The sequence below is a fragment of the Zingiber officinale genome, chromosome 1A (genome assembly GCF_018446385.1).
Source record: "Zingiber officinale cultivar Zhangliang chromosome 1A, Zo_v1.1, whole genome shotgun sequence".
In the NCBI taxonomy this organism is placed as follows: domain Eukaryota; kingdom Viridiplantae; phylum Streptophyta; class Magnoliopsida; order Zingiberales; family Zingiberaceae; genus Zingiber; species Zingiber officinale.
In genome coordinates, this window is record NC_055987.1 from 12948192 (window position 1) to 12963400 (window position 15209).

Sequence of the window (15209 nt, forward strand, 5' to 3'; positions counted from 1 at the left end):
CAAAAACATCGTTGGAACTGATTATCCCCATTACTGTGTAGTGCAACATAGGTTTCAGGATCCCTTACTCTTAACTCACGCAGATATAATGGAAGATCTCTATATGCTTGATCATAATCTCCAACAACTTTCTTCATCGCTTTCTCTCGAGCTATGTAAGCTTTTCTGTAGGATATGGTCACTCCGAACCTGGCTTTTATATCTGCTATAATCATACTTGGCTTGTATTGTTCATTAGCAAGAAATTGCTCTTCAACAAAAGAAGCTACAAAGGATGAAGAGCATGCTTGATTATCAGCACTTTCCCTAATGGTGTCACATTGGTGTTCCTTTATATATTTCGTAACAATGAACTCGACATCCCCCCCTGGCAACTACTCTCCACTTACACGGTTGATTAAAGCAGACAGCTTTTACTTTATTTTTCCTAATGTCAACTGGGTTATATCTCATATGTTTAACCATGACATGCTTCACAAGTTGATTCTTGAACTCTTGTCGAGATTGAAATATCTGTCCTACAAAAAATTCATGCTGATCTGTTGCCTCTTCAATTGGCCTTTGGAGCAATCGAGAATTTAGAATATATGGATCATCAGCTATTGGGAACTCCTCCTCTAAGTCACTATACTGCTCTTGAGATATTTCATATTGTTCAATCTGCATATCATCAGCAAAGAATTCTTGTACATCTGTATTGCATTGCATTTCCTCTCCATTTCGGTTATAATACCCTTCCTCCTCACTCCAACTAGGCTCATAGTAATCAACAAGTGTTGCACACGAGTTTAGAACCTCATCTTCTTGAATACTAGCTTCTTCATTTAGATCAAATGTGAAATTACTGCTTGTATTTCTATTTGTGTTATGCACATAACTATACTGTGAAGATGATGGAATATTTGTTCTGGATACTTCTCCTACATTATCCGCATGTCCAATGCTAGAAGTTGCATCAAGAGTATTCCATATCTCAGATAGAATTTCGTCAGTTATATGATCATCCCTGATAAATAAATTACAAACTATTTTAGTAAATTTGCAACTCCATAATCTTTTTCTGTAGTTAAATTGTAATTTTGCTCAAACTAGGAAGGGTCTTATGTAAAAGCAAAGTTTTAACCACATAATACATTATCGATATCAGGCCCAAGGTGGGACTGATATCATATATATCAGGCCCACGTTGGGCCTGATATCTATGATATCAGGCCACTTTTGAAGCAGATACTTCTTGTAAACTAGGCCCACCACTGACTAAACCCTAAACCATAAATAAATAATTTTTAGCCAAACTTAACTATTTACCTCAAAAACTAACATAAATTAAATCGATTAAGTCTTCTATTACATCATAATTCAGGTGTTATTGAATATTATTCCCCACACAACCAAAATTAACCATAAAATCACTTTTTGCTGCCACCCTTCACACACAAATGGTGTACTTTTTATTTACCTTCACTACCCTATTTTACAGTAAAAAAATTCATACATACATGTCTAAGTCTTTAAATGTGTGCTTCTACTAATTTCCCTCTTGCAAGAAGTTTGTCCTTCTCGGCTGACCTTCTTAACTTAATTTGTCCTTCGTCTCCTCTAGCAACTCTTACGCAATTATGCCATAAACCTAACTGGTTTATTGCAATCGCCAACCGCCACGAGCAGTAATGGCAAGCGCAGGGTTCATATATTTTTTTTCTTTCAAGTTTATAACACCACACAGAGGGATGAAGGGAGAGAGACGGTGAGAAAACGTGTATCTGAACCACAAATTATTTTTCTATTCTACTTTCGGCTTGGATGCTTGGAAAAATGTGTTTGAAAAAGGCGGTTGCCAGGTTAGCCAGAGGGGTAATCTGGGAATTGACTTTGGTAAACTCCGCCTTTTGGTAAATACAAAACCGTGATACGCTTTTTGGTAAATACATTAACCTTTGTACGCCTTTTGGTAAATTGCCGAAATTTAATTATATTTATTCAAGGTTAATTTTGCATACAGTCCCTATTGACAAATAAATTTTAAATAAACATGTAGTCCTCATCTATAAAAATCTTTGTTTTCACTCCCCAGTCAAACATATTTATCTAATTACCCATGATATTTTTAGGTACAAAAAATCTAAAAATCAGTATAAATCCTCTTAAATTTATTATACTAAATTAGAATCTAGTATATTTTCTATCAAATTGAGTACGATTCTTTTTTCACCTCAAAATATACTCGATTTTAGTTTAATGTGCTGAATTTAATAGGAATTATACTCATTTTTAAACTATTTGTTTCGAAAACTATGAGGATTAATTTCGATAGAAAATATACTCGATTCTAGTATAAAGTGCTGGATTCTAGTGTAAAGTGATGAATTTAATATGAATTATACTTGTTTTTAGACTTTTTATACCTAAAAAATAAGAGGGACAATTTTGATAGAAAATATACTCGATTTTAATATAAAGTGCTGACTTTAAGAAGAATTATACTCGTTTTTGGACTTTTTGTATTCAATTTTGGACTTTTTGTACCTAAAAAATCTGAAGGACAATTTAGGTAACAATATTTGCATGAGGGAGTTGAAACAAGTAATACTTTGCATGCAGGGAGTGGAAACAAAATTTTTTAGGCATAGGGATTACATGCAAAGTTAAGTGATTGGGGATTTTTCTCTAATTTACCATTTATTCAATACATAGAGAAATTTAATTCAATAAATAATTTTGAATAATTTATTAAATTAAATAAATTTTAACAATATTCACTGATAAATATACACGGACAAACTTTATAAACTATATTCATTAATAAATTTTTTTATCTAACTTTTAAATAAATAAATAAGTTCTTAAAACAAATAAATAAATTTATAATATCCAATTTACTAATCAATCAAATAAATTTAAAAATATAAAAATTTTAAATCATCAAATGAAGAAGAGAGGCCTAGTGCAATGGAAGAATTAACTCCGCAATCTCAACACCGAAGGTCAATAAGAACATGAAGGTCAAATTTAAAATATATCAATGCAGCCATAGTTGAAGAAGAAACAGAGCCTGAGACATTTAAAGAAGCATCGCAAGGTCCTGAGTGAGTGATAGCTATGAAAGAAGAGATTGATGCACTGTAGCAAAATCAAACTTGGGATCTCATACCAAAACCAAAAGATGTGAAACTCATTTCTTGCAAGTGAGTTTTCAAAATAAATTGTCGTCCAGATGGGTCAATCGAGAGGTACAAGGTTCAATTGGTAGCTCGTGGTCTCAACAATATGGACTAGATTATGATGAAGCATTTAGTCCAGTGGCGAAACTTACAATTATACGAATCCTACTTGCACTTGCAGCCGACAAAAACTGGAATATATGGAAGATGGACGTGAAGAATGCTTTTCTTCATGGAGAATTGGATGGGAAATTTATATGATCCAACCAATAGGTTTTCAGAACCAACATCATTCTGAATATGTGTGTGGTGTTGACCTTTTTACATGTCACGTGGCACATCAAATTAATAAAGATTATGAACTCATTAAAATTAAGGCAAGTGTTGTAGCAATGAGTCCCAAGTCGTATTTTTCCAACGATTCTAGAAAATGTGTGTTAATTCTAGAATTGATTCAAATTGAACTCTCTTATTAACAAGGTCAATTAGGCACTTCCTTTTGATTCGCATTACAAACAAAATTCATCGAAGTCTCAAAAGTGAACTAATTTAATCAAGAATAGAATCAAAGGAAAGGAAGGCTAAGGGTGCGTTTGGTTTGCACCGTTTTCATTTTCATTTTCTGGAAAACGCGCGTTTTCTAGAAAACAGAAAACGACTTTTTGTCATTCTCTGTTTTTCTACAAAACGATAGCCAATTTTTTAGAAAACGCGCTCGAAAAATGCAAACCAAACATCGTTTTTCAGAAAACGCGCGTTTTCCAGAAAATGAAAATGGAAAACGCGTGTACCAAACGCCCCCTAATCTTCTCCAAACATTCTTCACTTTCGTTTTATCAGTTTAGCATTAATCAAGCATCCTTGAATCAAATTCTTCAACTAGCAAATTATTCAATCCCTCACATGATCCACAACAATTAACTGAGGTTAACAATCAGTTCGTGTTAAGCATCTAAAATGAAAATTTTCATTACAGTGATAATAAATCCAATGCATTGAACAAATGTTTTCTAAATTTTTTAAATCGAAACTAACTTGTACTTGTGGAAATCGAAACATGAAATTCAAAACTAGAAATAGATTGCAAACTAATTTAGTAGCTAAACATGGTTTGGATTGCAAACATTCAAAGAAAACAAGTAGCAAAATTGAAAAATAAAATCTGAATTGCAAAACTAGGAAATCAGATCATCAGATTTGAATAAAAGTATAAGAATTCAAAAATGAAACAAAATGGAAGATGCATTCCACACCCAAACCCTAGTCCAAACTCCTTCTCTCTGCCATGAAGCAGAAATGCCATCGGGAACGCCCATCAAGCAACCGACGGTGAAGATCTGAATTCCAGCTCATTCAACATTGTTCATAGCTTGTGGGGAACACCCTCTTCAAGCTCGCATTGCCTGAATTAGCCAGCATCCAAAGATTGCCATCAAAAAAACGGGGAACACCCCCAATTCTACCGATGATGGACTTCACGGAATCGAGAACACGAACGGAGAACGCCCTCAATTCGTGCCTTTCTTCTTGATTGATGGTCGTCGGATGGTTCAAAGCTCGCTGCCAGCGAAGGAGTTCGTCCTTGGATCTGGAGTGTGGAAGTTGATACCGCGGAAACGAAGAGGAAGAAGACGGAGGTACAGTGGAAAATCGCGAGCTCTGGAGCACTGTAGCTTCTCAAAGCTTTTAAATCAACCTCAGATCTGATCCAACACTCCATATTTCTTTGAGACTTAATTAACGGTAGGATGAACTCAGATCTGGATCAAAACCTCTAGATCTTTATCTACGGCTGAGATCTACTCCTCATTAGGTTAGATGGGCCAGATCTTCAATGGATGACTTAAATCTGCTCCGATCTCAAATGAACGGTCTATAACGCTCCAAAGCTTGATCGTCTCGTTTAGCCTTAGATTTGACCGCAAATGTGATCCAATCTGATTGGGTCCACAATCCTTTTGATGCTTATAAAATAATAATCAAATATTAGCGTCAAATAAAGTCGTAATAAAATAATTTATAATTAAGTCCAAAATCGATACAATGCATAAAATGTGATATAAATATGGGTTTCATTTATGAAAACTACATCAAACCATGAATGTATGAATGAAAATAATACAATAAAATCATGGTTATCAGTGTGCAAGCTACGGAAAGCGCTCTACGGATTGAAACAAGCACCGAGGGCATGGTATGGTAAGATTGCTGAATTTCTAACTCAAAGTGGTTATTTAGTAACATCTACATATTCCAGCTTATTTATCAAAACAAATAAAGGAAAATTAGCTATCGTACTAGTATATGTGGATGACATAGTCATAACAAATAATGACAAAGTAGAAATTCTTCAAACGAAGGAGAATTTGTCAGTCTGATTTCAAATGAAAGAACTTGGGCAACTTAAGCATTTTTTTGGTTTAGATATTAATCGCACACAAAATGGAATATTTCTTTGTCAATAAAAATATTCCAAAGACTTGCTGAAAAAGTTTAGAATGCTCGAATGCAAGTCGATCTCAACACCTATGGAACCAAATGTCAGAATGTGTGCACATAAAGGGAAAAGTTTAGAAGATGCAACTATGTATCAACAATTGGTAGGCAGTCTTATCTACTTAACCTTAACTCGACCTGATATTTCTTATGCAATTAGTGTGATAAGTCAGTACATGCAAAATCCAAAGAAGCCTCATTTGAAAGCAACTCAACGAATACTAAGATATGTAAATAGCACAATTGATTATGTCCTTTTGTACAAAAGAAATGAAGATTGCAAGTTAGTTGGCTACTGCGATGCTGACTATGCAGGAGATTGTGACACCAGAAGATCAACAACTGGTTATGTATTCAAGCTTGGTTATGGAACAATCTCATGGTGTAGCAAGAGACAACCAACTGTATCATTGTCAACCACTGAAGTTGAGTATCGAGCAATAGCAATGGCAGCTCAAGAGAGCATATGGATAATACAACTAATGAATAATCTACATCAACCAGTAGATTATGCAGTTCCAAAATATTGTGACAATCAATCAACAATTTGTTTAGTAGAAAATCTGATCTTTCATGCAAGAACTAAGCATGTTGAAGTTTATTATCATTTTATCAAAGAAAAAGTTATGAAAGGAGAAATTGAGATGAGACAAATTAGTACAGATAATCAAGTTGCAGACGTGTTCACAAAAGGATTGAGCGCCAACAAATTTAAGATGTTCCGTTATCAACTCAGCACAGTACAAAGGGTTGGTGTTGAGAGGGAGTGTTGAAGATCAATACCAACCCGTTAACGGATAAGAATAAAGATATGGATGAGAGTAATTTTCTCATTCAAAGGATAAAATTTAATAGATAGAAATTAGAATTTATGGTCGAGAGTATTTCTCTCATCCAATAAATAGGGATAAAATTTCTTTGTGGATAGGATTTAGTTTTCTAATAACTGTGTATCTTACATGGTGAGTACTATAAATACTCCGCCTACATTCATGTTCAATCATCCAACAAAAAATAAAAGTGTAGTCTTCAAATTGAAAGTTGTTCTTCATCTTCCTTTTCTTTTTCTCTCTAACATTGTGAGTGATTCTCAAAAGTATTGTAGTGTTTTTGAAGTATGGATATAATACCAGTAATTTATTTACTTGTTTATAGTCTAATTTTTTCATCATCCAGCTCCTTTCCTCTCTGCAGTGCCCTTCCTACTCGATCTTTTCCTTTCCTCTCTGTAACTGTAAAGCCCGAAAAATTCCCAAATTTATTTTAGAAATATTCTAGGATTTTTCTGGAATTTTTAGATATTTTTCCGGAATTTTCCGAGTAGCGGAAGTAGCAAAAAGAAATATAAGCGTAAAACGGCCTAGGCGGGGATTGAACCCGAGACCTATGATTTAGAGGGACAATGTCATAACCAGTTGACCCAGCAGGGCTGTGCTGAAAGAGGAGGGGAACGATTATATTTAAGTTGGGTTTAGCCGAATTAACCACTTAATATAAATAGGAGGTTCAAGTGGGTTTGGTTTATTTTAACTTAGTTTTGGTTTGGAAATCTCTCAACCAAAACCTCACGCCACTTTTTCTCCTCTCCCAAAACCTCACGCCGCCTCTTCTTTCCTCCTCCTTCTCTCGGCGCCCTAGCCCAAGGTCCCTAGGTTCATCTTCCGGCGACGACTCCAACACGAAAGAGGTTCTTCTCCGCGAGAGGAACGCGAAGACGTGATCGGATCGTCGAGAGGATCATCTCCACCGGAGTTCTAGCGAATAGAATCGTAAGAAATTATGATCAAGAGGTAAGAAACCCCTCACCTGCAGTATAATAGCTTCCGGTTGAGTTTTTATACTTTAGTTAGGATGTATGCGGATTTTTATCGATATCTAGGGTGTATTTAACTCTCTTCGCAGATTAGGGACTTAGTTGAGCACCTTTAGATGGGTCGGGCATGTCTTCCCTCTTCAGATAGGAGGTTAGATGTTGTCGGGTGCCTAGAGGTGGTCTCCCTAATAGGGAGAAGAGTTAGAGCATCCCAGGTGTTCGATAAAATAGCTAGTTTAGTAAAAATGCACCATAGGCATTTGTAACAGCTCAGTTAGATACTTTAGAGGTATCTATTCAGTATTTTCAGTTTATTTCAGCTTATATGGATTAGATATCCAATGGGTGAGCTCCCACAGTCGCCTCTAGGTTTAGATAACCTAGCTCTAGGTTCAGATAACCTAGGAATAGTATGAAAAAGCATGTATTAGCTATTTCAGTATTTTATTTTCAGTGGCACTGTACTGGATTAGATATCCATTGGGTTGGACTCCCACAGTCGTCCCTAGGTTCAGACAACCTAGTAAACCCTGCTAAATTCGGGACTTGCAACCCCGGGTCTAGTAGGGATGCGCGCACAGCAAGTACAGTTGCCGGGCCCAACAGCATGTTTATTATTTTCACTTATTATGTACTAGTTTTCAAACTCAAAATCAGTTATGTTAGTTGAGTTGATTTCAGCTTCAGTTTAGTTTAGTTTAGCTCAGTATTATGTTTCAGTTCAGTTCTCTATGTTAGCTTTATGATTAGTTGTATGCTATGCCATGACTTGTTCAGTATGCCATGTTTCTATGATTGTATGCCATGCCATGCTAGCCTGTTCAAAATATTTTCGAATAGCATGTTTTCAAATCATAACTGCATCGTATGCATGATTTTGTGAGGTAGATGGTTTCTTACTAAGCGTTAGCTTACAGGTACTACTTTTCTTATACTGCAGATACAGGTAAAAGAAAAGTGGATTAGCAGTGGAGGCTGGAGGTCAATGCAGATGAGGATGTGTGTGTGTGGAACTGGAATGAAAGATCTCAGGGATCTAACAAGTTTTAATTATGCATTAGAACTCGTTAGCATTTACGTTCAACACTTTCGACTTATTAGTTTTGATACTTTCATTTTCATGCAATTTAGATTTGGAACGCATTGAACTATGAAAGAATGTTTTAAAATGTCAGTAATCATGTTAGAATGTTATTACATGTTGTTAGAATAGTTTATTATGCAGTAGGTAGTCGTTAGATTGTATTTTGGCACGCCAAAGTGTCAAGTCGATTTCGGGCGAATCGGACTCGATCGATCTCGGACCGATCGAGCTCGATCGGATCGATCTGCCGACCGATCGACGGATCTGATATACTCTTGTATCCTCTGGATCGGTCACCGACCGATCCGGTATATCTGATAACCGGAGAATTCCGGGTTCTGGATCGGTGCCGACCGATCAGACATACCGGATCGGTCACCGACCGATCGGTATATCTGATAAGCTTCCGGAGAATTCGGGTTCTGGATCGGTGCCGACCGATCAGACATCTGGATCGGTCTCGCCGACCGATCCAGCCGATCGCAGGTCTGATCGATCCGTGGATCGATCAGCAGCTAGCTGGGAAGTAAATTATGAGTCCCTAGCTAAGTTGGGATGTTTAGTTTCCCCTCTTTAGCACATGTACACCAGCAAAGGAGGTCTTTAGACCTTTCTTATCAGCTGTCTTAGTTATAGTAGAGTAAAATTTTAATTAGCCCAGCTTTCCGCACAGTATAGTTTAGCATTAATTGTAGCAATCCGCCTTACAGCCTAGTAGTAGAAGGTGGGTCGTTACAGTAACATTTCTTCCCTCTCCCACCCCCTTCTTTCCTTTCTTCTCTACAGCGCAACCAAGTTTCTTCTCTCTCAGTGGCAAGCAAGGAGGAACTCAAAGGTAACCCTATTTCTTATTTCTTATTTCTTTTCTCTCTGCAGCACCGCAAGCTACCTCATCATGCGACAAGTGGTCGCTTCACATGTGGCCACACTCGAGGGAGTCGCAGCTTCACCAGGTCGTTGGTTCGTTAGAGGCTAGTTTATAAACGATCACAAGCGGGGGACCGATGGCTCGCCAGGTAGTTGATTCACAAATGGTCACACACGAAGGGCGTCGATGCCTCATCGAGCAGTGGCCTGTCATGAGGCAGCAACGTCACTACCTGCTTTTGAAACTCTAGCCCTTTTTTTTACTAATTAATTTAATTTGCATTGGTTAAATAACTATAGGGATTTGAATCATGAATTGGTTGGTTTTATTGACTGTGAATATTGTAGAGAAGTTACTTAGTTGTGTTTGCTGTTGATAATTATACGTGATGTTTGTGATATCGACGTTTGTAATTTAGACTATGTGTTTGCCACAAATAAATAGAAGAGTCCAAGTAGGGAAGAGAAGATTGTAAATTCTAAACTCTTGGTCTCTTTTTTGGCTTTGCTCTTGTTATACCTTGTGTCAAAAACACAACAATTTGTATTATTTATCTAACAAACTATTTATTAAAAAAATATCAATAAGATTTGTATAATACCTTTCAATTGGATACATCCAACGATAGTGAACTGGCCCAGCAAGTTGTACTTCAGTTGCCAAATGAATAGTTAGATGAACCATTATGTCAAAAAATGATGGAGGAAAAATCTTTTCCAATTCACATAGGATCACAGCAATATCTCTCTTTAAACGAACCAAATCTGTAGGAGAAATTACTTTACAACATAACTCTTGAAAATATCTGCTTAATCTAATCAAAGGAATCCGAACAGATTTAGATAAAGTTTTGCGTAGTGCTACTGGCAATAATTGCTGCATCAAGATGTGATTGTCATGACTTTTTAGACCACTTAATTTTGTCGGTTTCATTTGAACACATCGTGAAATATTGGATGCATAGCCATCTGGAACTTTGATTTTTTTTAGGACCTTGCAAAATATATCCTTCTCTTTTTTCCCCATTGAAAAAGATGCGGGAGGTAAATAAACTTTATTTGATCCTTTCTCAATAGGATGAAGTGATGATCTTATCCCCATTTCTTGCAAATCAAGTCGTGATTTGAGATTATCTTTCGATTTTCCTTCTATATTCAGCAATGTCCCACAAATAGATTCACATACATTCTTTTCAATATGCATAAGGTCAAGATTGTGACGTATCACATTATCTTTCCAATATGGTAAATCAAAGAATATACTCATTTTTTTCCAATTGAATGGCAGAGCTGAATTATCATTAACTGTTTTTCCAAAAGTAAATTTCAAATTTTTCAACTCATTTATCACCATGTCTCCTGATAGTATAGGTGGTGGTCTTCCATGCTCTTCTGTGCCATCAAAAAATTGAGCATTTTTTCGAAATACATGATCACTATTTAAAAACCTCCGATGACCCATATAACAATATTTTCCACCATGTTTTAACCATTGTGAATGTGTAAATTGATGACACACTGGGCATGCAAGTTTTCCTTTAGTACTCCATCCAGATAAGTTTGCATATCCGGGGAAATCACTTATTGTCCATAGTAATGCAGCATGCAATTGAAAATTCTGTTTAGTTGATGCATCATATGTTTGAACTCCTATCTCCCATAAATCCTTCAAATCTGCAATAAGAGGTTGCAAGTAGATGTCGATGTTATTCCCTGGAGCGGATGGGCCAGGTATCAATAGTGACAACATAAAGTATGGTTGCTTCATACACATCCATGGTGGAAGATTATATGACATTAAAATAACTGGCCACGTACTATGTGTCACACTCATATTTTTGAATGGATTAAATCCATCTGATGCTAAACCAAGCCTTATGTTCCTAGGATCCTTTGCAAATTCTGGATCCTTATGGTCAAATGTTTGCCAAGATGGAGAATCAGCCGGATGTCGCATGTAACCATCCTTTGTACGGGATTCAGAATGCCATCTCATATGGGATGCTGTTTTGGATGACATGAACAAACGTTGTAATCTAGGCTTTATTGGAAAATATCATAAAACCTTACGTGCGATTTTTCTTTTCTCACCAGTAGGATCATTTTCAGATGTTTCCCATCTAAGCTCACTACATATTTTGCATTGAATTCTGTCTTTATCCAACCTCCAAAACAAAGTGCAATCATTAGGACAAGCATCAAACTTTTCATAACCAAGTCCTAATTGCTTCATCAATTTTTCTGCTTCATAGTACGATTTAGGCAAATCATCCATTGCATTTGGAAATGCTTCTCTCAATAAATTTAAAAGCATATCAAAAATCCTGTTGGTCATTTTCCCTAGACACTTCAAGTGAAGCAAACGAATAATAAATGCAAGTTTTGAGAATTTCTTACAACCTGGATATAATTCTTTTTGTGAATCATCAATTAATTTATAGAATTTCTCTGCCTCTCTAGTTGGAATCTCCTTATCATTTTCAAATGCTGATGTGCTGATAATACTATCATTATGCTCTGGAATCCCAAATGCCTCGTAAACTAATCCTTGCATATCATCTGCATCCTTTCGAGATTGGACAAAATCAGAGTTTGTAGATGCACTATAAGCTATTTCTCCATGAGCTACCCAGTGAGTATAACCTTTGATGAATCCATCAACCGTCAAATGATCATAAGCAACCGCTCTTGAAACAAATATACCAATCTTACACCGCACACAAGGGCATAAAATCATTCCATTTATGTTAGCATTAGAAAATGCAAATTGTAAGAAAGACTCAACTCCATTTCTATACTCCTCAGTTTGTCTCGGTAAAATCATCCAACTCTTATCCATAACGATTCTAAAAAAAAAATTATTAAAATCAATTTAACATTATAATAAATTGTTAAATTATAAAATGCATATATACTAAATTTAACATTCATAAATAAAGAACTAAGTTACAAGTGAAATTCAAGTATAAGAACTATAGACCACAAATATAGTTTAAATGAAATTTAAAGAGACATGGGATAAGGCTTTACAAATCAAGAATGAAACATCATCACTTAAGAGGATACAACAATATATGGTATCTCATAATTTATCTCACCTAAGAATAATACACAGTACAAAAGAAAAATATACAATACAAAAAAAAAAAAGAAAGGTAACAAGGAAAGACCTTTAAAGCTTAAGCTTCTGGTGTCTTTGACTAAAGCCTCCACTCACCTCACAGCTTCCTTTTGTTCCTGCAATTGAGGTTTTAAAGTTCTCAGAATTCCCTAACGCTTGTTGATCAATGACAAGGAGAATAGTTTGGTTAATTTAAGGATTTCCAACTTTAGCCATATCAAGAGAACAAATCAATGTTTGGAACTTTTTTTAAGTTGCTGAAGTAGTATAGAAATGAGAAAAAGCTTTCAAACAAAAAGAAATGTACAGCATTGTAAAATGACCAGCATAGTTGATGAAGAAAAGCGTGTCTAGCATCTGATCTTAGTTGCTGAAGAAAAGCATAGTTGATTGAAGAAAAGCTTACAATCAAAAAGAAAAGCTTTTTTTGAGTTGCTGAAGAAGCATAGTTGATTTTACTTGTCTAGCATCTGATGCATCATTATAGAGCAGACTTGTTCAAATTTGCTTCCACGAAATAAATGAAGTTATAAGTTTACAAGTTGACTAACTTTTCATTCAAGTACCTAGTTTGTTAAAATGACCAGCTTGTTTTAAATATTTTGGACTAACCAAATACTTGTTTTAAATATGCTGGACTAACCAAATATTATGCAACAATAATGGTGATCATAAACTTTGAAACATCATGACTTAAGAAAACTACACATAGTGACTTCAAAGGGTCAAGGAAATGCATAGAAGTACTTATTTATGAATTTAAAATAATTTAAGACCATATAACACTCTTGTACTGAATGGGTTTAAATTGGTCAAAATTGTAAAAAGAATGCATATAATGGCACTAGAGGGTTCAAGGAACACATAGGAGAGTTTATTTGTGAACTTGGTCAAAATTGTAAAAAGAATGCATATAATGGCACTAGAGGGTTCAAGGAACACATAGGAGAGTTTATTTGTGAACTTAGACCAATTTAGCTATATGCATGGTTCTAAATTGGTTAAAATTAGAAAATAAATCAATATAAGGACCAATAATCGCATAAGGAATAAGAGTGTTTTGTTTATAAGTTTAGAGCAACTTAGATCTCTTTACTAGTTTTGCCCAAACTTATGGACCTAATCTGGTCAAAATTACAAAAAAGAATGTATATGGTGACTTAATAGGGTCTAAAAAAAAGTATAAAAGTGCTTATCTGTGAACTTAGAGAAGTCTTAGTCCATATAGCAGGTTTGCCAAAATGGCAAAACTACATAAACTCAACCAAGTTTCAAATATTATACATATTATTAATCATACATATTAAAAAAATTTAATGACATCTTTATTTTTGTAGTGCTAGATGACTTTAAGTTCTTAAGGCAACAAATTCTCAAAAGAGCTCTAAAAGCATAGCATCACACAATCATAGAAATATACAATTGAATGACTTTTAAGTTTAACAGATGGGATTATGAAGCAAAAATCTACTTTAAAGTTTTGTTTGTATACAATACACACTTTGTTGACTTTGTTGCACCAATACGAAGACTACCAAGTCATATTTTATTTGCAAAGAATCACCTAATTATAGAATAATTATGTAAGGAGGAAAATTATAATTTTATAACTTTGATACATATGCAAGGCAAGGAGCTACGCTCTGTAATTTTGATATATGTGCATAGGGAACAAATAGAATTATGTAGCTTTGATATATGTACAAGTAGGAAAAATACAACCGTGTAACTTTGATGTATGTGCAAGGAAGACATGAAAACGGAATGCAACAAGGAATTATTTGTATTGTTGGGGAAAAATGTATTGAAATTGTATCAGAAAAAATGTAAAGATTACATGAAAACGACATAAAAATGTATTGAAATTGCATCAGACACCTCTCCAAACTACAAGCAATGCAACAAGGAATTATTTGTATTGTTGGGGAATCAATCAGCTTTACTTTCATGGAGGTAGGGTTCGGATTGAAAAAATTAATAGTACACAAAAACAAAAGGTAACATGTAACAAAGAAATACCTTAAACTTCAAATTTCTTAAACCAAAACCTCCACTCACTACTTCCTTTTGTAAACCTGAGGAATCACAGAGGAGGTTGTGCTGTGGAGGAATCGTGGTGGAGACGAGCGATGGAGGCCGGCGGCGGCGGCGACAAGGATGCGTGACTTGGGTGAGAGGAGCGGTGATGGCGAGAATGGGTTAGGGAGGAAAAAGGGTGAGGAGCGGTGACGGCGAGAATGGGTTAGGGAGGAAAAAGGGTGAGGAGCGGTGACGGCGAGAATGGGTTAGGGAGGAAAAAGCATGGGGGAGAGAAGTGGCGACGGCAGGTTAGAGAGGAGAAAGGGAGAGGAGGTAGCGGCGCTTGAGCGGATCTGAGCGGTGACGGCGAAAATTAGAGATTGTCGGCGCGCAAGAAGCAATCGGTGCTCGATCGCTTGGGAACAGAAACCTCGCTTGGCAAAAAACGCGGCTGTGGAGAAAAATACACAATAGGTTATACTTTTAAGTATGTTATATGATGACAATATTAAATTTTGTCACCATATATAATCTAAAATGATATTATAATAGTTCAAATAATCCCTTTTAATATATGTCATTATAAACTATTTATAATGACACTAAAAATTAAATGTCATAAATAAAATGTCATAATAGATCATATTT

The 15209-nt window shown here is 35.6% G+C and overlaps 1 protein-coding gene across 1 annotated transcript; it reads right to left on the reverse strand.

Moving 5' to 3' along the window:
* Positions 1 to 4524: 4524 nt before the first annotated feature.
* On the reverse strand, positions 4525 to 12260 carry LOC121996613. The gene is made up of 4 exons (XM_042550633.1): positions 11513 to 12260; positions 11240 to 11425; positions 10024 to 11134; positions 4525 to 4564 (listed from the first exon to the last, which is right to left on the reverse strand). Exons 1-4 carry the CDS (start codon positions 12258 to 12260, stop codon positions 4525 to 4527), a joined length of 2085 nt encoding a protein of 694 aa, XP_042406567.1.
* Positions 12261 to 15209: the final 2949 nt, after the last annotated feature.

What these genes read in the sequence shown, in the direction of transcription:
- LOC121996613 (XM_042550633.1), bottom strand. Translation starts at nt 12,260, where the DNA reads ATGGATAAGAGTTGGATGATTTTACCGAGACAAACTGAGGAGTATAGA. An exon ending in ATCTGAAAATGATCCTACTG is followed by an intron (nt 11,426 to 11,512) that starts GTGAGAAAAGAA and finishes CATCCAAAACAG; the next exon opens with CATCCCATATGAGATGGCAT. An exon ending in TGGATGTATCCAATTGAAAG is followed by an intron (nt 4,565 to 10,023) that starts GTATTATACAAA and finishes TGGCTAATTCAG; the next exon opens with GCAATGCGAGCTTGAAGAGG.